The 24,455-nt window shown below is 45.8% G+C and overlaps 1 protein-coding gene across 13 annotated transcripts in view; it reads left to right on the forward strand.

The window, feature by feature from the left end:
* Nucleotides 1-696: 696 nt before the first annotated feature.
* The window catches only part of Kiaa2012 (KIAA2012 homolog), a 145,692-nt gene continuing 121,933 nt past the window's right edge, over nt 697-24,455 (forward strand). For 3 of the 13 annotated variants that reach the window (XM_063267605.1, XM_063267606.1, XM_063267607.1), the window contains exons 1-2: nt 719-10,014; nt 12,012-12,278. In XM_063267605.1, the coding sequence (XP_063123675.1) occupies nt 9,931-10,014; nt 12,012-12,278 (351 nt within the window). In that variant the 5' untranslated portion in view covers nt 719-9,930. 13 annotated transcript variants of the gene reach the window in all.

The following is a 24,455-nucleotide window of genomic DNA, read 5'->3' on the forward strand; positions in this document are numbered from 1 at the left end:
TCCGGGTCTTCACTGTTCTCTGTTAAGGATAAGAACTACTTCCTGCTTACGACTCAAGCTGATAATGAAGCCCCCTTTCAGAGACTCTTTAAACTTTCTGGGTCACACTCCAATCTTCCTTCAGGGAAAAGCAACTCAGGGAATTCCTGTTTAATCTTGCCAATCTCGTGTCTTCTTTTCCCTTGCAAGACTGCGACTCCTTAGTCTATGCGCTCTCATCAGACCACTCTTATTGAAATTACTCGGTGTTTTTTTCTCTAATATAGATAAGAAAAGGGGGCCCATTGCGGAGACCTCTCTGGAAGAGCTCAAAGGAGAGAGTGTGCTTCGAGGCAGTAATCTATACCTTTTCCCAATCTCTTTACTGCAAGAAACAGGAAAATAGGTTTATTTCTATAAACAGTATCTTCTTTTCATCCCTATCCCTAAGATGCTCTGCTTTTCAAGGAGTGCTTTACCTAAAAATTAAACAGCTCTAAAGGCCTTTCATATGCCGCATCGACAAATGAGTTTGTTATTGTTTGGGTTTATTTCATTGGTGCTGGGGACTGAGCTCAGGACTGTAAGCGTAACGGTTCTTTTCCCCTCAGATTTTGACAATTTAACTATAGGGCCTCACATATGTTAGGTGCGCTCTAGACTAGGCCTGCATCCATGGTTCTTTTTTTTTTTTTTTTTTTTTTTTTTAAGCATCCATGGTTCTTAAAACTGACTGAACATTACAATTCCCTCAAGAGCTTCCGAAGCCCGTCAGTGCCGGACAGGAGTGGGGACCACACATTTCATCTCCGTTACAGGCTATCACGCTAGATCCTATCACCCCCATTTCCAGTTGAAGGAGCTCAAAGACATCCCAAATCTCTCTCTCAAAGGCATGTCACTGAGTGTCCTGACAGCACGTGGCATAGCGCCCTGCCCTACTCATCCTCACACTGACCCAAGGGTCAGACCATCCTAGAAGCAGTAGTGAAGACTCCTGCCCAGTTCCAGCCCCTACAGGCAACGGGACCTCAAGCCTTGCATCCTTGACTCTTCACCTCTCTTGCCCCTCCCATTGACTCTCCACAGACCTCGGTGCACACTGGTGTGGATGGCGGGGCCAAAAGGCAACATCTTCGATCAACTTAACTATACATTTTGGATATTTTTATTTCCTGATCAGGCTGATTTCTGTGAGTCTAGGTGGATTAGATGAAATTTGGTATTTTTCCTAAAAGCCAGGATGGATTAGGCAGATTGACAAAGGGGAACAGAAGTAGCTTGCCTTCTCCCCCAAGCCTACTATGTTATTTTTTCATGTTATTCAAGTTCCAGACAAAACAACCCCAAGTGATTCTCAGTGAGTCTGAGAATCCCGGAAGAGTTCCCTTCTTTATTAGAGACACTAGCCAAGTATTTTATTTCTCAAAATATTGCATCAAGAGCTCCCCCCACCCTCCGCCTTTATTGGCAAATTTAGAGCTGCTGCCTATCTTGGGGAAGGGTGAAGCAGCTGCCAGGCTCCCCAAGTTCTAAGGGAGACAGACTTTATCCCGGGTTGCTCCTGATGGAGGGAGGGCAAGCCATCTATACAATCTGGATTTCTTGTCTGGGTTTTCTCAGCTCTGCCACGCCCCTCGTCAAAGCGCAGAGTCCGAAGTCATAGCACAGACTAGCCCAGGACTTAGCCAGTGAATCACAGGGACTCAGGGATTTCTGCCGGAACAAAGAACTCCAGCGCTGGGAAACTTTCTGGCCGAGCCATTCCCTCGGTCCCAGCGGAAAAGCAAACCGCTTCCACCTAGTCCTGTCGAACACCAGTGCAAAGAAAGCAGCTGTAGTCGACCTCAGTCGTGGCGCTATGGCCGCGGCCTCATGTCCACAGCTGCTATTTTTCATACCAGCTGCATCCCGAGCGAGGAGTGGAGAGGGTGATTAGTAGTGGTGGTGGGCGGCTCGGTCGGAGCTTTCTTAAGAAGAAAGGGCTTTGAATGAGCCAATGAAAGCTGTTGCCAGGGAACCAGATGCCACGAGCAGGCCACTCCAACAGCGTAAGAATTCAAGCATAGGGGACAGGAGTGCTGGAGTGAGTATTAAATGTACTTGGCAGCTTAGTCCTACAAGAATGGTTAACCCTTTATTCACCTAACCAGGAGCAGGCTGTCAAGGAAAAGGATGGTAAAATCCTAGGAACCAAGTCACACACACCCAGCCACTCCCTCCTCCTGCTAGCTCCTCCGGCTGATGACTATTGCAAAGCTGTCCTCCCTGCTTGACTGACAACTTCCCCGGACCCAAGCTATGTATAGGCATCCGCAGAGGCGATAAGCAGAGCTGTCTATTATATGATCGTAGAGGGCACTGCTCTTGTCTGCTTATGTTTATTACAGTAAGATTCCTCTCAGCTGTGTCCTGGCTTCTTCAGGCCATTGTCCTGGGGGAGGTCAGACTCTGCTGCCCTATGTGTGTTCTGTGTGATGAAGAAGGATGGATGGTGGCTTCCTCCCTTCCTGAGGAAAATGTATCCCCAGAACCTCCTGGACCAACCAGAGATTGGCAGCCTAACCCTCGTTGTTGCCTGGAGGGGCATAGGCACAGGCTAGCCCTCTGGAGCAACAAGGAACTTGCAAAATCACCCTGGGTGGGTCTCCTAGCCTATCCCCCAGGGATGTATGCTGTCTTGTTCATTTCTTCCTTTTCTGTCAATCCCAATCGGGCATTTTCTCTGGACCCCATTTCTACACAATCTGGTTAAGCGATCTCTATAGAGGAACTTGAAAAACAGTTCACAAGAGAACCTGAGTGTTTCCCTAAAGGAACCCATGTGGGCTGAATGGGGACAGTAGGGTCCCTGAGAGATGAGGGCTTCTGGATTCTTGTCTCTAGCAAGACACAGGCCCTCATACCTATTGTGCCTCACACTGTCAGTTTTAGCTCTGCCGAGGCCATGGATGCAGATGTAATTTGAACATTCAAAAAAAAAAAAAAAAAACCTTACTAATCTGAGCAAATACCAGAACTAGAATGTGTTTGTGCCCTAAATTATGCAGTGTGTTTACAAAGAGATGTATTACGTTAGCATTTCTCAAATGATTAGTGAATAGTTCATAGACTGACTTCTTGACAGAAAACATAGAAATGGTTCTCATCACAGAGTTAAGTAGTGAGCTGGAAGGCAGCTGACAGAAAGGTGTCGATTGTGGAGTCTAGTTGCCTACTGTCTCTACACAATGAGAGCCCTTCTGGGAGGTGTGACCTTCAGACACTCTGCTTGTACCTTACTTCTGTCATCTAATAGGGAGCCGCTGTCCGTGTGAACTCTGTATTACCAGGCAGAATTATTTTTCTCTTTAAATTTGTGTTATGTATGTGAGTACACTGTCACTCTTTTCAGACACACCAGAAGAGGGCATCAGATCTCATTACAGATGGTTGTGAGCCATCATCTGGTTGCTGGGAATTGAACTCAGGACCTCTGGAAGAGCAGACAGTGCTCTTAACTGCTGAGCCATCTCTCCTGCTCCAGAATTATTTCTTAAACACTATTTATTGACTGCATACTATGGGACAGCCTGACTCCTAAGTCAGTCACTTTATCTGTTACATAAACAATAGCCAATGAAATGTTTGTTTTGTTTTAAGATAGGGTCTCTCTATGTAGTCCTGGAACTCACTATATAGACCAGGCTGGCCTCAAACTCACAGAGATCCTCCTGTCTCTGCCTCTAATGTCAGCATTTGGGTGTCAGAGGCAGGAGGATCTCTTGAGTTTGAGATCAGCCTACCTACATGAGTTCCAGACCTGTCAGAGCTACACAGTAAGACTCTGTCTCAACAAACCCAAATAAGCCAGTGACTGAAAAAACATTCTTCTATCTCTGCTGTTTAATGGCTTGAGGCAAGCAGAATCCACAGGGCCTCTGTGACATGGACTCTGTGACAACTTGGAACCTCTCTCCTCCTGACTTGCTCCCGGATCGGATCCCAGGAATTGCTTCTTTTGTTCCCACTGCCAGAGCTGCTGCCAGAGAGAGATTGATTCCTCCCATGTTACGAAAGGACCGAGAGTGAGGGATTTATGTTTCTTCTACAAACTTGCCATCTCCCCACCATAAATTTAAGAGTTTACAGTTCCTGTGAATGTCTGTGCTAAGAACACAAAGCCTGAAGCAAAGGGGTTTTTTTGTTGTTGTTGTTTGTTGGTTTTTGTCTTGTTTTTTTCAGAAGGACCAAGCATTTTCCACTCCCAAAGCAAACCCTTCAACAGACCTTGAATAAGCAGATCTCCCTTTCTCCATCCTGAACCAGGCAGGGTATGTGGCCTTGATTTATACCTAAGATCAGAGAGAATACAGAAGTAGGGACAGCCACCTTCTCCTTTACTATGACTCCAGGGTAGTCTGTGTCGCCTCTTGCATTGTTTTCTTCATATCTGGCCTGAGCCACAGGAGAAAGCAGCTCCAGGATCTAAACAGGCCACATCCTCATCCTTAGCCTGTGCTTCTTCCAACACGTCCACAGGGTTGACGCTCCCACCCTGCTGTTAGCATGCTTTCTGCCTTTGCTTACTGAGTCTGGGTTGGTTGGGGTTTTAACCTGTGAGTCTAAGCTTTGTACCATGGCCAGGCAAACTACCAGCTTCTAAGACAGGCTTTGACCTAGTGCTCCTCATTTATCTCTCTTAATGGCTCAGAGATAATTACCCATCTCTTTGAGCATGTCACAAAGCAAACCCCAAGTGCTTAGTGAACTGCTGCTATGCGCAAGAGGTGGTGTGGGAATGTGGCAGATAAGATCCAGGGCCTATCTTCTGTGAAAGAGCCCTCACTGTGTAAGGCAGGAACAAAGGCTGTCTTTTCAAAACTCTCTCATTTTGACTTTTCCTGTAACTTGTGTTTGGCGTTCTCATGGCCTTCATTTGACAATTCCTGTAGTTCATGAAGTTAAGAGCTGACCCAGTCGACTTGCAAGGTAAAACAAGGAAAAGCCAGGCTGGTGATCGGAGAGTAGAGGGAGCCTTGGAAGTCAGGCCAGAGGGCTATCGTCCCACCCCCATCTTCATGGCAGCATCCTACAGCTGAAGGAGAGGCTGTGGCCAGCCATGGCGCCATCCTGACAGCTGTGTATTTCAGCCTTGAAGGACTTTCTTAGGGACGGTTGCCACCATGCTAGTATAAAAACCAGGTTAGAGTCAAATTCAGGGATGGTCCTATGTCACCTCTGCTTTGCTCTGTGGCCTTGTGAATCTGTTTCTGTCTGTGCTCTTTGGAAAGTAAGACAGCACCACTGGGTCTCGTAGACTAAAGATAAATAAAATTACACGCTCACACTTCTATGAAGTGGGGCAAAAAAAAATCCTGGTGCAGCCTCCTAAGCCACGTTTTGCAGAGTGACATCCATTGAACCCAAGAGCTTTGAAACAAGGGACAAATTCCCAAGCACACAGGGAACACGGCATCTATTTTCATCGGTTCATGTGGTTTTTATTTACTTCCAGAGTACCATGGTTATTCATGATGCTTTACAAACCATAAAAAACGAGGCCTCCACCCTATAGAATTTACAGTGTAATTTAAACAGACACGCTGCATGGGCTGACAGGTCAGGCATGCCAGGGGATGGTGGTGGTGTTGTATAACATGGGTGTGGAGGGTTCCTTCTTGAGTTATAAATACTTTCCAGTTACAAGGCCCTTTCATCTGGAATCCCCAAGCACTTTAGAATAGCAATAACCTCGATTGCTTTCTAAATGCACTTTCCATAAACTGCTGTTGGGGACTGGGCAAATGCTTCTAAATGCCTATTAATTGATCTGTGGATCTGCTCATTGTCTGTAGTAAACAGCATGGACTTAAACTCGATGATTTAGGAGAGGCCTGCTGTAAGCTGTCTGCTCGCAGATTACAACCCTGGAGTGGCCTAGCTACTTTGCCCTGGCAGTGAGAGGGCTACACGGACACCTGGGTATCTTCTCAAGTGAGATGCTCAAACAGACTGGAACATTCACTTCCTGGTGTCCCTTTCACCATCTGTGGGCAAGTCCACACCGCAGAGTCTGTGGGGCTCACACAAGGAACTTTCATTACAGACGGAATCACGCGTTGGCCATCCACCGTGGCTCGACAAGGACCGACTCCCCCATGCTTCTGAGCCGTCTTACTCTCTTTTAAGCAATGCCATCTCCAAAACATTAGGATTTCTATTTTCCTGCAGCTGATAGAAACCCGATTAGCTTTGTATATTTCACTCGACGGCCATTGAGCAACTAACTAGTCATTCCCAACCTAAAGACAAGTTCATTCAAGTCCAAGGGAAAACTGAGCAGGGTTCCGAGTCCTGAGGGTTCACTGAGAGGTTCACGAGATAAGCAGCCTTGTCCAGCCGACTTTTACGAGTTTCTCAGACTTACCTTTCTAAAGGCCCAGATGGACCCGCATCACCCTCCCTGCTTTGAAAACCCCATCCGAGTGGGCAGGAGGATCAGGAATTCCAGATCACCATGACTACAAGGCAATTTCAAGGTCAGTCTGGGATATACGAGACCCTGTCTTTAAAAGACAAGACCGGGGAAGAGGGAGCTGAGGGATAAAAGCCAGTGGGTATCTGACCTCCACGGTCAAGGCAGCCAAAGAGGTCATGTGCGTGCCTCCTGTAACCTCCTCCCCCACACTATCCTCACATCTTCCCATTAACCCTCTGCCCTTTCATGTTCCACCCTAACGGCCCCCTGTCTGTAGTCTACCATAGGCCCCCACTGCCCATGCTCCCCCTCTACCACAGGCGCCTTCTCCCAGAACACCTCTGTCCTCCGCCTCAGGGACACAGCCTCCATGGATGGGATGCTAGGGTTTCTTCTCAGCTGTAGTTACCACTAAGTGGGAAACTTTTGTCAAAGGTCTTTTTATGCTTTGAACAGGCACTGAAGGGGAAGACCTCAGGATGCGAGTTAGAGCCCTGGCTTGGCAGGACTTTGTTGTACCTGTTGTGAGGAGCTCACTTCCGGATAGCAGTGCTAGGGACTTGGATTAGCAAGTATCCGATTCAGCTTGTCAGGTTTTTTGTTATATATTTGAAAAAAACAATTGTGATAAAAGATACAGAATAAAAGATACAGAAGTTTATCATTAACAGTTCCTTGGCACTAAGAACATCCAGTCCGTGGTGAGGCTTTCTCCAGAACACTTTTATTTTCCCAAACACATTATCTGCAGAACATAACTGCATTTCCCCCAAGCCCCCATCCCCTAACACCACCATCCCCCTTCCTGGTTCAGTGTCTGACTCTTGTAGTTAGCACCATCGGGTATTTGACTTATTTCATTTAGCATAATGTCCTCAGGGTTATCAGTATTGTACCACATATCTCAATGGCTTCCCGTTTTTAAGACTGAATAATGCTTTATTGTATACATATGACGTTTTGTCCAATCATCTGTGAGTTGGTGAATAATTGGATTGATTTCACTTTTTTAGAAAAATTTGTTGCTGTCCTCAGACACACCAGAAGAGGGCATCAGATCCCATTACAGATGGTCGTGAGCCACCAGGTGGTTGCTGGGAATTGAACTCAAGATCTCGGAAGAGCAGTCAGTGCTCTTAACCGCTGAGCCATCTCTCCAGCCCCTGATTTGACATTTTAACTGTTGCAACTGTTGCTGCTGTGAACACAGAGAAGACAAATCTTAGATTCTGTCTTCAGAAACTTCTTTTGGGAATATACCCAAAACTAGGCTTACTAGACTATACAATTGTTTGGTTGTGGACCCTGAGGCAAGAGACTGAGGTATATGTTTTACATACCAAAACAGACCTGGCCTCCAGATTCTCCCAGAATCCCTCAGTCCCTGACCTGGCACACCCTGCCCCCAACTCTTAACTTTCCCAGGAATGGGAGCTGCCCTTCCCCCGGAGGCTCCTCCCTATATAATCCAGACTATCCAGTTTGCTCTCCCTCTCTTTCTCTCTCTCTCTCTCTCTCTCTGTCTCTCTCTCTCTCTCTCTCTCTGTCTCTCTCTGTCTCTGTCTCTCCCACTTCTCTCTCTGCACATTTGCCCTTTCTCTCTCTTTTTCTCCCCCTCCCCCCATGGTGACTCCCCTGGACTCTCAATCCTTGGGGCCCATGAACTCACCAAGAGCAGCTTCCCAATAAATCTGCATGTAATAATTCTAATGTGACTTGAACTGGCTCATTCTGCCAGCAGAGAAATAACCTATCACTAATCGATGTGTTGACTATATGCCTATCTTATTTTATTAGGCACTGTCTTGCCATTGTCACTGAGTAAGCACCATTTCGTTTTTTGTTTTTTTTTTTATTATCCTTGTTCTTACCATTTGCTTGTTTATTTGTTTGCTTTGGTTTTTTTCCAGGCAGGGTTTCTCTATGTAGTCTTGGCTGTCCTGGAACTTACTCTGTAGACCAAGCTGGCCTTGAACTCAGAGATCCACCTGCCTGCGTGCTGGGGGCGGGGTCAGGGGAGGATTAGCGGTGTGTATGAACTGCTGCCACCACTTCCTAGAGAGGACGCATCGTTTTAAATGCACACTAAGGTACAAGGACTTTTGAGTTCTCTGTTCTTGGCAAACACTGGTTATTTTATTTGTTTTGTTATGGCTTCCCAGGTGTGAGACGTTGTCTCACTGTTGATTTGACTAAACTCAGTTTTGAGCCTCTACATTAAGGATCTTAATTCCTCCAAATAAATTCAATCTCATTTCAAACCATGAGATCTAACTCTAGGTGGGTGAGCCTGCCTGGGGGGGGAGGGAGGGCTGGAAGGACCTCCTCAGAGAGGAAGCTGTAGCCCCACAGGTTGCTGTACTTCTAAATACCAACCGACAGGGTGAGCTTCCACAAGCAGCTTGTTTTCCTTGGCCGAAACTAGGTCCTAACCAGTAAAGTGGCCTTCCTGCCCCTTCTCCAGCTCGTGCTCTCTGAGTGTAACCATCAAAGAGAAGCAAGTGGCTAGGTTCATAACAGGGTGCAGGCGACAGTCATCGTGCAGACAGCCACACCCTGCAGGACATTTAACATCCTGGGCACCAGAGTGGTGAGGTCGGGTTATGTGTGTCGGTGTGGGAAGAGGGGATGCAGGGAGGGGGCTGATGTGACAACTAAAATGTCCTCCATTGAGAACCAGGTATGCAAAGAAAGCCAGAGCTTCCCAGTGTCTCCTCATGCAAAGCAGCCATTAATAAATGAGACTTTCTGTCTAGTTCAGGGGATCCTGGGGCAGAGCCGAGGGAAATGTCATAGATGGCTTTAGGTGACCTAGAGGACTTCCTGAAGTCTGTTAGTGGTTAGTTGCCAGTGAGAAGCTCATGAGCTAAAAAAAAAAAAAAAAACAACAAAAAAAAACCCAAAAAAAACAAAACCAAACAAAAGAAAACACCTCAACATGGCCTCCCACCCCTTCTGCGCCACCCCCCACCCCCGGACTTAGTATGTGAGACTGCTGGTCCCTTCAATATCCAGTGGCAGCCCCACCTCCATCCCCACCTCAGCCAGTGCTTTTGGCTGCCTCTGCCTTGCCTGGGTTAAAGGACTTCATTCCCCTATGCTGCCATAGCAACTGGAAACAACCTCCACCCACTGAGAAGGATGGTGCCTTGACCCAGATTAGTAGATGCAAAAGGCCTGTAGCAGAGCAACCAGGTCTCAGGGACAACAAGGGCTCAAGGGAGCAGAGAGTACACAGCCTGCGGTCTGAGGAGCCAGGCCTTACATTTTGGTTTTTCTTTCCACAAAGATGCACTCTGTCTAAACCGTGTGGCTGTGTGGCTGGCCGTTACTAGACCGCTGTAAAAGGGGAAATGTATTTCATAAAAGGCCCAATGTTCATAGTCTCCTTGGGTTTTCTGTTGAGCTTTGGAAACCCTGAGGTGTGATCCGCTTTCAGCCTTCAAAACTGAGATGAACTGCCCTTGAGAGGGAGTAGTCAGAGAGAAAACATGTTCACCCTCTCTCTGCTGAGCCGAGGACATGGCAAGTTGGTCCAGAACAAACAGAAGTTGGAAGTCTATTTTGAACCAGAGGTAAGTCCTAGAGCTGGGGTGAGGGTGGGGCACATTTTGAAGATGAGGAGGAATGTTCTGGTTTTTTCAAGCTATGTTTCGGGAGGTGTTGGAACCAAGATAGTGGTGGAGACTGGAGGATCTTCCCTTGTGTGCCTGACTCCCAGAATTCCCATGGGAACGATCTGCCTTTTTCCTACCGGCTTCCTACTGCCTGATCCAGCCTGAAGGAGCTAGATTGTCTGGAGACTGGACATTTGGGTCAAGACCAGAATTCCCACCTGGTGTTTAGAAGGAGAGCTGACTGCTGCTGGCTTTTAGGAGCCGTGTCAGTGGTTGAAACGCAGCGTGTTTGTGCCTTTTGATGGCTATTTAGAATGTTGTGGAATTCAACCCACAGGATTCATATTTAATGGAGGCCAAACCAAATCTCATTTTAGAAGATTTTCTAAGAGGTGGCAAAACTCCCCTTTGTGGGCTGGAGTTTTACTTCTCGAGGATTGCCAGGAACAATAGATGCACTGCGGGACTTTGCAAACCCACAGGTTAAACAGAGGTCTCCATGCCGTGGTAGCTTGATATAATATTTGACTCTCACCATGATAAAAGATATATAAAGTTTCAAAGGACTTCAATGGCCAAGAGCATACACTTACAAAATATATATCCATGTTATAGGCTCGTAAGTAGCTAAATTAGGCAATGCTACACAAAGCCTGAAATGTATAGATCTTCTCTCTATAGCAGAAATGGTAGCAGGTTGGAAGAGCTTCTCATATTTAAATTGGTCATCAGTCCAAGTCTAATTGCCAAGTTATCCACTGTCCTCGATAATTCTGAATCCTTGCTTGCATACTGGAAGGTGTAACTAGTCTATAACTTACACTGTGCTCTACTCAAAGCCTCTAGACAGATATGGCCCTTCTCAAAGTTGTATGGAATAAAATGGATTTGTGTGCTAGGGTCTACCAATTTTTGTTTTTGTGTTGGTGTGTGAGTTGTGGTGTGTGTGAGTAAGATTTCTATTATTTTTATTTGAATGTAGGTGTGTATGTGGCTATGTGCACATGAGTTCAGGTGCCTGAAGAGGCCAGAGGTGTTGACTACCCTGGATCTGGAGTTACAGATGATTGTGAGCTGCCTAATGTGGGTGCTGGGAACTGAACTTAGGTCCTCTGGAAGAGCAACAAATGCTTACTAAGCCATTTCTCCAAGCACATGTTTGGTTTTTGTTTTATTTGTCTTGTTTTGTGAGTCAGCATCTCTTTGTTGCCACGGCTGTCTTGTAGATAGATATTTAGGCATACCTGGATGGCCATAAATTCACAGAGATCTTCCTGTCTCTTGGGATTAAAGGTCTGCTGCACTAAAGAGAATTGTTAAAGAATAGTTCTGTTTCAAAATTCCACCTGAACTTTCAGAGAAAAATTAACACCCGGGAAGAGGGAAGGAAGTAAGCAGAGAGATGGTTCTGTAAAAGCACTTGCCACTCACACTAACAACCTGAGTGTGGTCCCTCAAGTCCATAAGGTGGAAGGCAAAAACTGATGCCCTCATGACCTCTACACACCATGAGAGACATGTGCACGCACATGTATGTGTAAGTAAGAAAGCCAAAACTGCACAGTGTTCGCTGCAGAAAGATCTTCCACAGTGTCTTAGGCTTTATTGCTGTGAAGAACCATCATAACCAAGGCCACTCTTATAAAGGAAAACATTTAATTGCCATTTCAGAGGTTCAGTCCATTATCACCATGGTGGAAGCATGGCAGCATCCAGGCACACATGGTGCTGGAGGAGCCTAGAGTTCTATATCTTGATCTGAAGGCAACCAGGAGGAGACTGTCTCTGCAGGCAGCCAGGAGGAGGCTCTCTTTTGCACTGGGTGGAACTTGAGCATATGACCTCAAAACCCACCCTCACAGTGACAAACTTCCCCCATGGCCACGCCTCTTAACAGTACCACTTCCCATGGGCTAAGCATATTCAAACCACCACAATTTCTCTTTTCCTTAAAGGACTATTTGAACTGGAAGTCCCCGGAAGACTACATCCTGGTCAGCAAAGCCCAGAATGGGGACAGAGCCAGCCAGCACTCCTGGAGCCTCTTTCTTCCTAAGACCTTCAGCACAAGAAAGGGGGCACTGATCCTCTACTCAGAAGGGCTAGCTGTGACAGCATGGACACCCAGAGAAAGGAGAAAGGGTCCCAGAAAGAAACCGGACCATGAACTGCACACGCTTCAAGACCTCAAAGAAGCTATCTTGGCATACGGAGGGAGAAAGGTGAGTTTGGGAAAGATGATGGGGATGTGTGTTCATAAATGCATTTGCAGCCCTGAAAGTAACTTCTTGGGAGGGAAGGAACCCCCAGACCTCCATTTTGTCACCTTGCCCTGCACACTGAGAACTGTCATAAGGCTCACAGATCATATATGGGGAGAGCTCCAAAAGCGAGAGGACGCTGGAGTCATCATGCCACATTTCTCAGTTACAGTGACACGAAATCCCTGTCACACCCAGAGTGTAATCAGAAACCCCCGAAACCCCATCTATAACCACAAACATCCTTATTCCTCCTCTGATGGCCCTAGCTTGTGGAAACTAGAATGTTTGAAGTATTTACCTTGAGCCTTTTGACGTCAGCAAAAGTTGATGACTTTTCCCATTCTGCATTTACTAAGGGGAAGCTCTGCTCTCTTCTGGTTCACACCGTCCAATGTGTTGAGATGCACGACCCTCTGCTCTTTATAACCACACACATCTTCCTAAGACAGTCTGGGAAGATATGATTCTGTGAAATTCTAGATTAGAGATGGTGGGTTACTCCCTAGTTTCAAAGTCTCTCAGTTCTAAGGCTTTAGTTTTGACACCAGGTGCCTCATACACTGACTCTCTCTTCCTATCTAGCCCTATGTCCCACTTCTTCATCCCAGCTTTGTTGGACCCCTCACGACCCCTCCTAAGCAGACTAGCTCACCCCAAAAACTCCTTTCTCAACTATACTTTTGTGCATGCCTCTGGATAACTCAACTCAACATTCGACACACAGCATGTCATCTCATAAAGACTTCTCTACTTCCTGAGCAGAAGTGGACCCCTGCTTCCCCTGTTGGAAACATCCCTTTCCCATTGTTCATTGAAAGCTGGTCTCTTTGAGTACCCAATGGGATACTATCTCCTCTGGGGCAAGCACTGTCTGAACTGGCTGTGCATACTTTCAGTGTCTCCTAGTCTGTTTCCCGCTTTGATCATCAGGCACCTTAGTCATATATTCTACCACAGGCTGAATGAAAGCCTCTTCTGTCCTCTTGACCCATGCCCCACTGCCCTTTACCATGAAATCATAAATAAATTCTTGAATGAAAGGGAAAGAAACATTTGTCAAATGTTTACTGTTACTATAAGCTATTATTTAATTTGACCCTCCAGCATGCTCCTATGAAATGCAGTTTTTCTCAGCAACCTTGCTTGTCCCCAGTTATCCATCTTTTAAAGACAGAGCCTCACTGTGTAGCCCAGGGTGGCCCAACACCCACTTCCAAAAGGCTATGGGGAAATAGTCTCAATCATTGAAACTGAAAAGCCATGTGACCTTTCTGGGGGGCATTTTGGCAGAAGTCTATAAAGGATTGATACCTTTTACTCAGCAGTCTACTTTTAGAAGCCCCTTAGGATAGAAGCAGACATAATACCCCAAGATTTATGCCCCAGATGTTTATAGAGTAATCCATCACTCCCCAGAACACTGGAAACTGTAAACATCTCACAAGTGAATACTGATTAAATGAATTACAGTACAGATTCTGGGGCAGGCAAGAAACAATGTATTAATGAAAAAAATATTCAGTGTCCTTTTAAACATAGATTACAGCCAGGCGTGGTGGTGCACACCTTTAGTGCCAACACTCAGGAGGCAGAGGCAGGCAGATCACTGAGTTAGAGACTAGCTAGCTTGGTCTACAACAACCAGGATTACACAGAGAAACCCTGTCTAAAGACATACATACATACATACATACATACATACATACATACATACATACATACATACATATATACAAACAAATGAATAAAATAAGGAGATTACAAAATAGTATCCATATTACTAATGGCTCAGCAATTAAGAGCACTTGATGCTCTTCCAGACTGACTTTTGTTTCTAACATGCAGTTCAGGCAGCTTTCAACCTTCTTTAATTCCAGCTCTAGGGCTTCAAGTGGTCTCCTTTGGACTCTGCAAGCACCCATACACACACACACACACACACACACACACACACACACACACACACACACACACAATTAAAAATAAAAATATTGCCTGGTGGTGGTGTATATGTCTTTTAATCCCAGCACTCCAGAGGTAGAAGCAGTCCGATCTCTTCTTGAGATCCGTTCTAGGCCAGCTTGGACAACTGAGCTAGTTCTAGGACAGCCAAGGCTACACAAAGAGACCCTGTGTCAGAAAGAGGGGGGGGGGAGTGGAGAGAGGGGGGGGGAAGAAAATAAAGAAAATGCTTGAGTATTTGCCATGATCCTCGAGCTGTTTCAGGTGGAGTGGAACTGAGAACTGTGCGGGAGGCACAGCTCAGTGGTTGAAATCCTTCTCAGCAAACTATGCTATAAACTGAATCCACCATTAGGTCACTCTGTCTAAGTAAAGGAGAGCAGTAGTTAAAAAGACCACACTCAAAGTTAAAGATCCCTAATGGTGAGGGAAACAGAGTGGAAGGCTCACAGTTATGGTAGTGACACTTACTGAATGTCTGTACTGGCTGGGCCAAGAATTAGAACCCAAATAAACAAGACCCCCAACCCCTCTATTCCCAGGTTCAGAAAAAGCATGGCACGGAGACAATTTACATGCACAGTGCCCCCAGGTGTGCCAGTCTGAGGACTTCTCTGTGGTGGCATCTCTGGGTCTACTTGGCAGTTTTCCTGATGATCCAGCGTCCTAAGGAGCAAAGGTCAATGTCAGGTCAAAGACTATAGACCTCAGAGTTCTTGGACCTCTGCAGGTCAAAGACTATAGACCTCAGAGTTCTTGGACCTCTGCAGGTCAAAGACTATAGACCTCAGGGTTCTCGGACCTCTGCAGGTCAAAGACTATAGACCTCAGAGTTCTTGGACCTTTGCAGGCTACTGAGCCTTCTCTTGGTTTTTGTTTTGTTTTGGTTCAAAGTTAAAACCATCACCGAGGACTTTTATTCATTCCGCATCTCCATATTTAGAAATCACTTGGTTGTAAACCCAGAGAGTTATAATTTGGGGCAGTTTCTAAATGAAAATCATGGCTATGATCTTGAAACACAACAGAATTTTGAAGAGTTTCTAAAATCATTAAATTCTATATTAATTTTCGATTTGTTTTATTATTTCTCACTCTTATGTTTTCAAAATGTTGTGAATCTGTTTATACTTTTTAAATGCATACTTTCTATGGGCATGGTGTTACAGGCCTTTAATCCCAGCACTCAGGATAGTAGGGGGATCTCTGAGTTTGAGGCCAGCCTGGTCTATAGAGTGAGTTCCAGGACAAGCTATACACTGAAAAGCCCTGTCTCAAAAAATCAATTCATACATACATACATACACACACACACACACATATATACATACATACATAAATGGAGATGCCTACATTAGTCTATTTTCCCTTGTCACTTAATACAACAAACTGGGTAATTTATAGAGTAGGGCTGGTGGCAGCTTATCTGTTCAAGTGCCTGACATTAGTGTCTATACCACATCTGGTGACAGGCTTCTGACTGCATCTAATAAGTCAGAGATAATCAAATGTTCTCAGAGCCAAACCACACCTGCTAGCTCTGGCTTCTCCTCCTCCTCCTCCTCCTCCTCCTCCTCCTCCTCCTCCTCCTCCTCCTCCTCCTCCTCCTCCTCTTCTTCCTCCTCTTCCTCCCCCCCTCCTCCTCTTCCTCCCCCTCCTCCTCCTCCTCCTCTTCCTCCTCCTCCTCCTCCTCCTCTTCCTCCTCCTCTTCCTCCTCCTCCTCCTCTTCTTCCTTCTCCTCCTCCTCTTCCTCCTCCTCCTCTTCTTCTTCCTTCTTCTTCCTTCTCCTCCTCCTCTTCCTCCTCCTCTTCTTCCTCCTCCTCCTCTTCTTCCTTCTCCTCCTCCTCTTCCTCCTCTTCTTCCTCTTCCTCCTCTTCCTCTTTCTCCTCCTCCTCCTTGTCCTTCTCTCTTCTTCTAAAGCCACTAATGCCATGGGGGTAAGGAGGTATTCTCATAACCCCCTTTAACCCTAACCATCTCCAGAGGCCCCACCTCCAAACACCATCAGAACATGAATTCCTCATTAGGCCAGAAGTCAATGTCAGGCCCCTCCCTCAGTCACTCTGCCTTATTTTTGAGACAAGGTCTTTCACTAATCCTGGAGCTCACACATTTGACTGGACTTCACGGCCAGCAAGCCCCAGGGATCCTCAGTGCTGGGATTGTGTGGCAGCATGTGCTGACACACCTGACTTTCATGTGGGTGTTAGGGATCCGAACTGAGTTCCTCATCCTAGCAAGGCAAGCACTCTCCGACTGAGCCATCTCCCCAGCTCGTGCTAATATTTTCTGAATGTTAACTGCACCAGGCATTTTTAATCTAGGGAATGTCACTTAATCTGAACAATCCTGTAATATGGGTACTGGCATTACCTCTGCTTTGAAGGAGGGAAAAGCGGAACTTGAAATTAAATAATTTACCCCAAATTACACACCCAAGCGCTGCAGATGGAATCAGAGCTTAGACAATTTGTTCTAAAGCTCAGCTCAACCCCTAGCCACTACATTGCCTCAGAAAAAAAAATGCCTCTCCCCGGTTCTGGCAATACGTGTAAGGAGCAGATCTGGGGACAGTTCAGAGAAAGAGTACTTAGCCTGCGTGTGTGAGATCCTAAGTTTGCACCTCAATCTCCACTATGAGAGACTGGAGGGTGGAGGGGGACAGACAGAGAGGCAGGGAGGCAGACGGACAAAAACAGAGAGGAGAAAGGAGGGCAGAGAAAGGAGATTTAAGACATTCAACACATTCCTTGCACAAACCATTTACAATTCTAAGAAGGTGAATCAAATTTTCATTAAAAGCTAACTAGATTACAGAAAACGCTTTCATGCTCGATATATATAGTATAGTAGACTCCTGTTTTTCTGGGCTTTATAGTTCTCGTCTATTAGACCCCTTGTACAGCTAATACAGTCTGTTTATTTCATTTTAATTTTCTTTCTCACTGTGTGTGTGTGTGTGTGTGTGTGTGTGTGTGTGTGTGTGTGTGAGTGTCATGGAACATATGAAGAAATCAGAGGACGGTTTTGGAAGCCTGTTCTCCTCCTCCACCTGCTAAGCCAACATCCTTCTTGCTTCTGCTGCTATGCGTTGTACTCTAGCCTGGTTGGCTCAACAGCTTCTAGATGATGCTCCTGTCTCTACCCCTGTCTCACCATAGGATTACAAATGCACACCACTGTATCCCAATATTTTTTTTTTCCGAGACAGGGTTCCTCTGTGTGTCCGTGGCAGTCTGGAACTCACTCTGTAAACCTGACTGGCCTCAAACTCACAGAGACCTGGCTGCCTCTGCCTCTCAAGTGCTGGGATTAAAGGAATGTGCCACCATAGCCCAGTGGCATCCAGGTTTCTTATCTGGGTTTCAGAGATCAATCTCAGAGCATCTGGCTCGCACAGCTGACCAATACCTTTACCTGCTGAGCCACCTTCCTGGTTCTGAAGAATCCAGTGATGACTAACACCCAGACCTTATTGTTAAACCTGTTATTGATCTAATTGTCTTGTGGCCTTATTTAATTCTCACTTTATAAGGTTTATACTATTTTTCTATTGTGTTAATGCATACACAATTTTATCATTTTTATGTGTACAATGCACTGGCATTTAGTACATCCACGTCATTGCGCACACCGTTACTAACATTTGTTTCCACACTTTAAAAACTTACGAAACTGGGGCTCAGGGAGTCAGCCATGGGGACATTGGGGCTCCTCCATTCAACTGAGCTAAGAAGTAACCAGGCAGCACCCAGGACAATGCCCAACACCTAGCAGATACCCAAGAAATAGTGCTTGAGTGAGCAAATTCATTGCCAGCATTGTCGTGGGAGCCACAACCTCTACCCAGCAGCAGGGCACAGACTGGTGAAGGAAGCTAATCCCAGAGACACTCAACACAGCCAATCTCTAAGACAAGCTGGAATAGGGCTGGAGAGATGGCTCAGCGGTTAAGAGCACAGACTGCTCTTCCAGAGGTCCTGAGTTCAAATCCTAGCAACCACATGGTGGATCACAACCATCTGTAACGGGATCTGATGCCCTCCTCTGGTGTGCATGAAGACAGAATGCACATATGTATAAACTCAATAAATAAATCTTTAAAAAAAAAGACAAGCTGGAATATAGCACTGTAGAACAACTTGGGGGAGGGGTGCTTTGTTATTGCTGTATTATTATTTAATTTTCATTGTATATATTTATGGGGCTCAGTGTGATAATTCAATACACATATAAATGGTACTGACCAGATCAGAAGAGTCCGCATCCCGTCTAACATCCAAACTGAGACATCTTGTGGTTACCATTTCATCTGGCTTCCCTTAAACACTGACCTGAACCTCTTTTTTATATGATTTTTTCAATTATTTTATTACTTCGGATTTTTGCTGGCACCTATGTCTGTGTATCACTTGCATGCAGAGGCCAGAAGAGGGCGCTGTATCCTCTGAAACTGTTCCAGACAGTTGTGAGCTGCCATGTTGGTGCTGGGAACTGAATGGGGTCTTCTGGAAGAGCAGCCTCTGGAAGTTCTAAGTACTAATCATTACTATAAGTTTATTAAGAATGTCTCTTACCGGGGTTGGGGATTTGGCTCAGTGGTAGAGCACTTGCCTAGCAAGCGCAAGGCCCTGGGTTCGATCCCCAGCTCCGGAAAAAAAAAAAAAAAGAGTGTCCCTAACCACTGAGCCATCACTCCAGCCCCTGTCTTAAACCTCTTGAGTCAGTACAACGGTGTGTATCTATATTCCCACATACCTAGTTGGTTAAGACAAGATCTTTTAAATCCGGAAGACCAAACCAGCCTGGGCAGCATAGTTAGTCTAACTCAGAACTCAAAATCAGAAACAAACAAAAATGCATGCAGGCATTAATTTTTGACTAATGTAACAAATATACGGGCATGGTGTGTTTTTTCAGAATACGTGTGCAACACCTGCTTGCACATATGTGTGCAAATAAGGTAACTGGCATTTCAACCTGACTTAGCCTCGCCTTGCATTTGGAGACTTTGAGCTTCTCCCTTCTGGTTACTCAGAATAGATGTTTCCTGTGAGCTTCAGCCATCCCACCAAGCTGCAGAACTGGACCTTTCTCCTTCCGTATCCTTTCTTCCTTCCCGGGCACACTCGTACCTCCACTGTTAGTCTCCATCCCGATCTCCTTATAGAATCCACATGTGAGGGATCTCTGCAGCTGTCAGGCCAGGAAGCAAACCTGGAAGAGGAAAGAAGGAAAACTCGGTTCAAATTGACTTCCCCAGCCCGGGTCAAACCCTCTAGAGAGTCTGAAGCCAGGTGGCTCATTGTCCGCATATTTAACCCCAGTATACTTTAGAAAAAAGTCTCCTGGTACAATACAATCCTAGGTGCACAAGAAGCATAATTACATCAAAACTCAACTCAGGGTCTGTCTGTGTTATTTCTTCTAAGAAGATGGGTTCTAGAGATAGGCAACCTGTGCTAGCCTAAAGGCCTAGGGAAGCATCTGGCCTGGTCTGTCATACAGATATCATAGAAACCATTTAGATCATTAGCCATCTCCAGTCCTGGTTGGGGGAGCTTGATATGGCTTGGCCCAGCAGATAACACAGAACACCAGGCTTTTAATCACCTCCAACTCCCAGCTTTCTGGATGAAAGAACAGGTTTTACATCCATTCCTTCAAGGGGAAAATCCCACATGCTTAACATTCCTGGTTTTCCTGGAGATCTGTGGGTGAGAGGACCTTCATGCTGTGTTTCCAACACACATGGGAGGAAGACCCTTACCTATCTATCCACCCACTGATGAGTGTCTATTATTGTCTTAGCTATTGATGCCCAGATAGGCGTGAGAATGCCGCTATAGTGTTTTTCTTCCATTACTGCTGAGCAGTGAGTTTGACTGACAGACTATGTGGTGAATCAGTTTTCAGTGTTTAGGGGCATCTCCATTTTGTTCTCCATGGTGCCTGTGGTCATTTATATGCCCAGCAACAGTGTTAAGTGTTCCCTTTGCTCCACATTGCACCAGTGTTTGGTACTCCGTCATTTTTGTCCTTTGTAAAGATCAGGTCTTGTATCTAGTCTCAAACTCACCATCTTGCTGGGAATGAACTTGAACTCCTGACCCTCTGGCTTCCATCTCTAGAATACTAGGCTTTCAGGCAGGCACACTGGCTGGTTTGCAGTGTAGCTGGGGTTAGAACCTAAGGCCTCAGGCATGCTAACAAGCATTCTAATAACTAAGCTACATCCCTAGCCACTACCTCTTGTCTTTTTAAAAATTACATGTGTGTGTGAGTGTGTGTGTGTGAGTGTATGTGAGTGTGAGTGTGTGTGTGAGTGTGAGTGAGTGTATGTGAGTGTGAGTGTGTGAGTGGGTGTGGGTGTGTGTGAATGTGTGTGAGTGTATGTGAGTGTGAATGTGTGTGTGAGTGTATGTGAGTGTGAGTGTGTGTGAGTGTATGTGAGTGTGAGTGTGTGTGAGTGTATGTGAGTGTGAGTGTGTGAGTGTGTGTGAGTGTGTGTGAGTGTGTGAGTGTATGTGAGTGTGAGTGTGTGTGGGGTGTGTGTGAGTGTGTGTGAGTGTATGTGTGTGTGAGTGTATGTGTGTGTGAGTGTATGTGAGTGTTGTGTGAGTGTATGTGAGTGTGTGTGTGAGTGTATATGAGTGTGAGTGTGTGTATGAGTGTGTGTGAGTGTATGTGAGTGTGAGTGTGTGTGTGAGTGGGTGTGAGTGTGTGTGGGTGTGGGTGTGGGTGTGAGTGTATTGTGAGTGTGTGTGAGTGTATGTGAGTGTGAGTGTGTGTGAGTGTATGTGAGTGTGTGTGAGTGTGTGTGAGTGTGTGTATGTGAGTGTGTGTGAGTGTGAGTGTGTGTGAGTGTGAGTGTATGTGAGTGTGAGTGTGTGAGTGTGTGTGAGTGTGTGTGAGTGTATGTGTGAGTGTGTGTGTGAGTGTATGTGAGTGTGAGTGTGTGTGTGGGTGTGTGAGTATGTGTGAGTGTATGTGAGTGTGTGTGTGAGTGTATGTGAGTGTGTGTGAGTGTATGTGAGTGTGTGTGAGTGTGTGTGAGTGTATGTGAGTGTGAGTGTGGGTGTGGGTGTGAGTGTATGTGTGTGTGAGTGTATGTGAGTGTGAGTGTGTGAGGGTGTGTGTGTGTGAGGGTGTGTGTGTGAATGTGTGTGTGTGTGTGTGTGTGTGTGTGTGTGTGTGTGTACACATGTACAGGCATGCGTAGGTCAGAAATAACTTTTTGGAGTGGTCCCCTCTTGCTACCATGTAGGTCCCAAGAATTGAACTCAGTTCAGCAAGCTTAGCATCAAACACTTTCACCCCCAGAACTATCTCCCTGGCTCTTCCTATCCTCTGTAATAACAGCTTTTCTAATTGGGGTGAGATGCTCTCCCATTGAAGTTCAGCTGCCAAGGGCATTAGGCGTTTTTCTCACAAGTCTCTTGACTATTCAGATTTCTTTCAGAAGTGCCTGCACACACTGCCCGTTTTTTAACTGGATTTTTTATTAATGTTTTTGAGTTCTTTCCCTGTTCTGAATAGTTAGTTATCCCTTGCCAGAAGAAATACCTTCTTTAAAACACTCCGTTTTGCAGGCTTCTTCGCTGTTGATTTTCTGAGTCTGGAGTAATCTCGTTTGTCTAATTGTACCTTTGTTGTCTCTGCTGGTTTTGGCATCTTCCCATCATGACTGCCTCTGACTGAGAAAGTCTAGAGTAGTTTTCTGGAGGAGAAAGAATTTAAATGGAATCTTGCGGTAAAAAATAAGTAGAGGCCCAGGCATAGGTGAGCAGGGGCCCATCATGAGCAGAGGGAACTCCGGGCATGGACTCTGGCTGCAAAGTAGATCTGGAGCATCTGATGAAGCCTGGATTGGCCTGACGGGGCTTTGCTACCAGCCCTGGCATTTGTGGGTATCTCTCTTCAACCTCTGTGGACTTCCGCACACAGAAGCTGGACTGCTCTCTGCAGTATGGTAGCAGCTGGCCGGGTGGGTTATTCTGCCCTTCCTGAGGATGCTGGTGCCCTGTCATCCTGAGCAGGTATCGAAGCCCTAACCACCGCCTCCCTCTGTCCCGGGATGAGTGGACAACACCACAAATGCAAGGCAGCACAGGGGCCTGGGAGTCAGCACCCCCCCCTCACACACACACACACACACACACACACACACACACACACACACACACTCGTGCGCGGCTTCATAGGCCTGGTAGACATGGAGAAGGCAGCCTGTCAGAGCAAGCCTCTCATTAAAGGTGGAGGGTGGCTAACAGGCCGCTCTGAGCATACTAATTACTTGTCTCACAAGAAGCCTGGAGAGGGTTGACTGGCAAAGTCAAGGCAGGCTGAGCAGGCTGAACCCACCGCAGCCAGCCTCCTGCTGTCGTGTTTATTTCCCTCTTCCAGAAACTCCCTCCCCGGCTCCCTTCTGTCTCCCTCTCTGTTTTCAAGTAACCTCTGAGTGGGTGGTTAGGTGGAGAGGCTACTGGAAAGAGAGAGGACTAGGAAAACATGGAAGAGAAGAGGAGGTAGATGCACTAAAGTTAGTTGATTTTTAATTTTTCCTCCTTATAAATATAATCTAATCATATTACTAGAATTTTGATTTTATAAAAAAGAATGAAGTGTGTTCTTATGCCCAGCAGTGTAATATTGCTGTTTTTAGGATTTAATATTTCCCTTTCAGTCTCTCCACCATCATTATACGTAAAGATACTCTTTAAGAGGTGGTGATTATTCTAACTCATTCCTCTGTGTTTTGCTTTGTTTCCACTTACATTATGCATATTGGAAACATGGAAATAGCTCTCACCCTAACCAGCCTCTTCAGTGGTCCTGGTATTCCCTATGCCCATTTATCCAATGAAGAAGCTTTATTAATTACCTTCACAGACATCCTTGAGAAATGGCCAAGAGAAACTAAAACACATACCTGTTTACGCACACGCACACAGACACACAGACACACACACAGACACACACACAGACACACACACAGACACAGACACAGACACAGACACACACACACACACACACACACACACACACACACACACCAACCCAGGATGTCCTTTTTCTAATCCCTAGAGACTGATAATATGTTACTGTCTGACAAAGGGGAGGGTCTTATATGCTCATAAAGTTCTCTACCACTGAGTTACACTCCTAACCCTTTTATCTTGTTTTGCTTTGAGACAGGGTCTCATCATAAAGTTCAAGCTGCTCTTAAATTCACGGACTTCCTGCCTCTACCTTCTGTGTGCTGGGATTACAGTACCATGCTTGGCTTGCTAGCCTTAAAATGATGATTAGTATTGGTTTTCTCATAGGCCCAATGTAGTTATGAGGATTCTTATATGTAAGGACTCAGGAAGGAGAACCAGAGGGACCATGAGATGAGAAGGACAGCCCGCCCTGTGCAATGTTGCTGGCTTGGAGGAAGGGGACACAAGCCAGGAACACAAGGCTCTTAAGAGAAGCTGAAAAAGGCTTCAGGCAAATAATTCTTTTCTGGGATCTCCACTAGACACACAGGCCTGATCTTAGTTCATTGAACCCTGTTTCAAACTTCTAACTGCTAGAAGTGTAAGATAATACATTGTTAGCTGACTGTTGGCTGAATCAACAGCTGTGTATGAGTTGTTATAGCAGCCATAGGAAACTAATACAGTGGCCAAGATCAGCTTTCAAAGACTAAGCAAAACAATATGTAAGGAGTCCAAATTCCAAGTCAAGGCCTCCCCTGACTTGTCTTGGCAGCTCCTTACCCCTTAAGCAAGCAGTTCCAGCAAAGCTCCCACTGATACATTAGAAATACTATAACAGAGAAAGTATAAAAGAAATATACTTAACAAGGACAACCAGGGGGTCTTATCCAGTCACCGCCCTATGTTAGCAGAGGTTATAGTGTTCCAGAGGAGCTGACACTTGGATGCTCAGAGAGCAGTCAGAGGAAGCAAAGGTTTACAGAGAAGAGAGATTCCACCACCTAGATGACGTTCCCTGACTAGTGGTCCCATGAGTCCAGAAATCACACATTGGCTCAAAGCAAAAGGAAAGTCACCAGTACACCAGTCTGACAAATCTATCCCTTCTTCGAGGAAGACAAGATTTTCCAGAAGCTCACAAAAATTTCCTGTTCCATCTCTTTGTTCAAAACTGGCTCGTGCAGTC

Source organism: Rattus norvegicus, chromosome 9 (assembly GCF_036323735.1).
Source record: "Rattus norvegicus strain BN/NHsdMcwi chromosome 9, GRCr8, whole genome shotgun sequence".
Taxonomy (NCBI): Eukaryota; Metazoa; Chordata; class Mammalia; order Rodentia; family Muridae; genus Rattus; species Rattus norvegicus.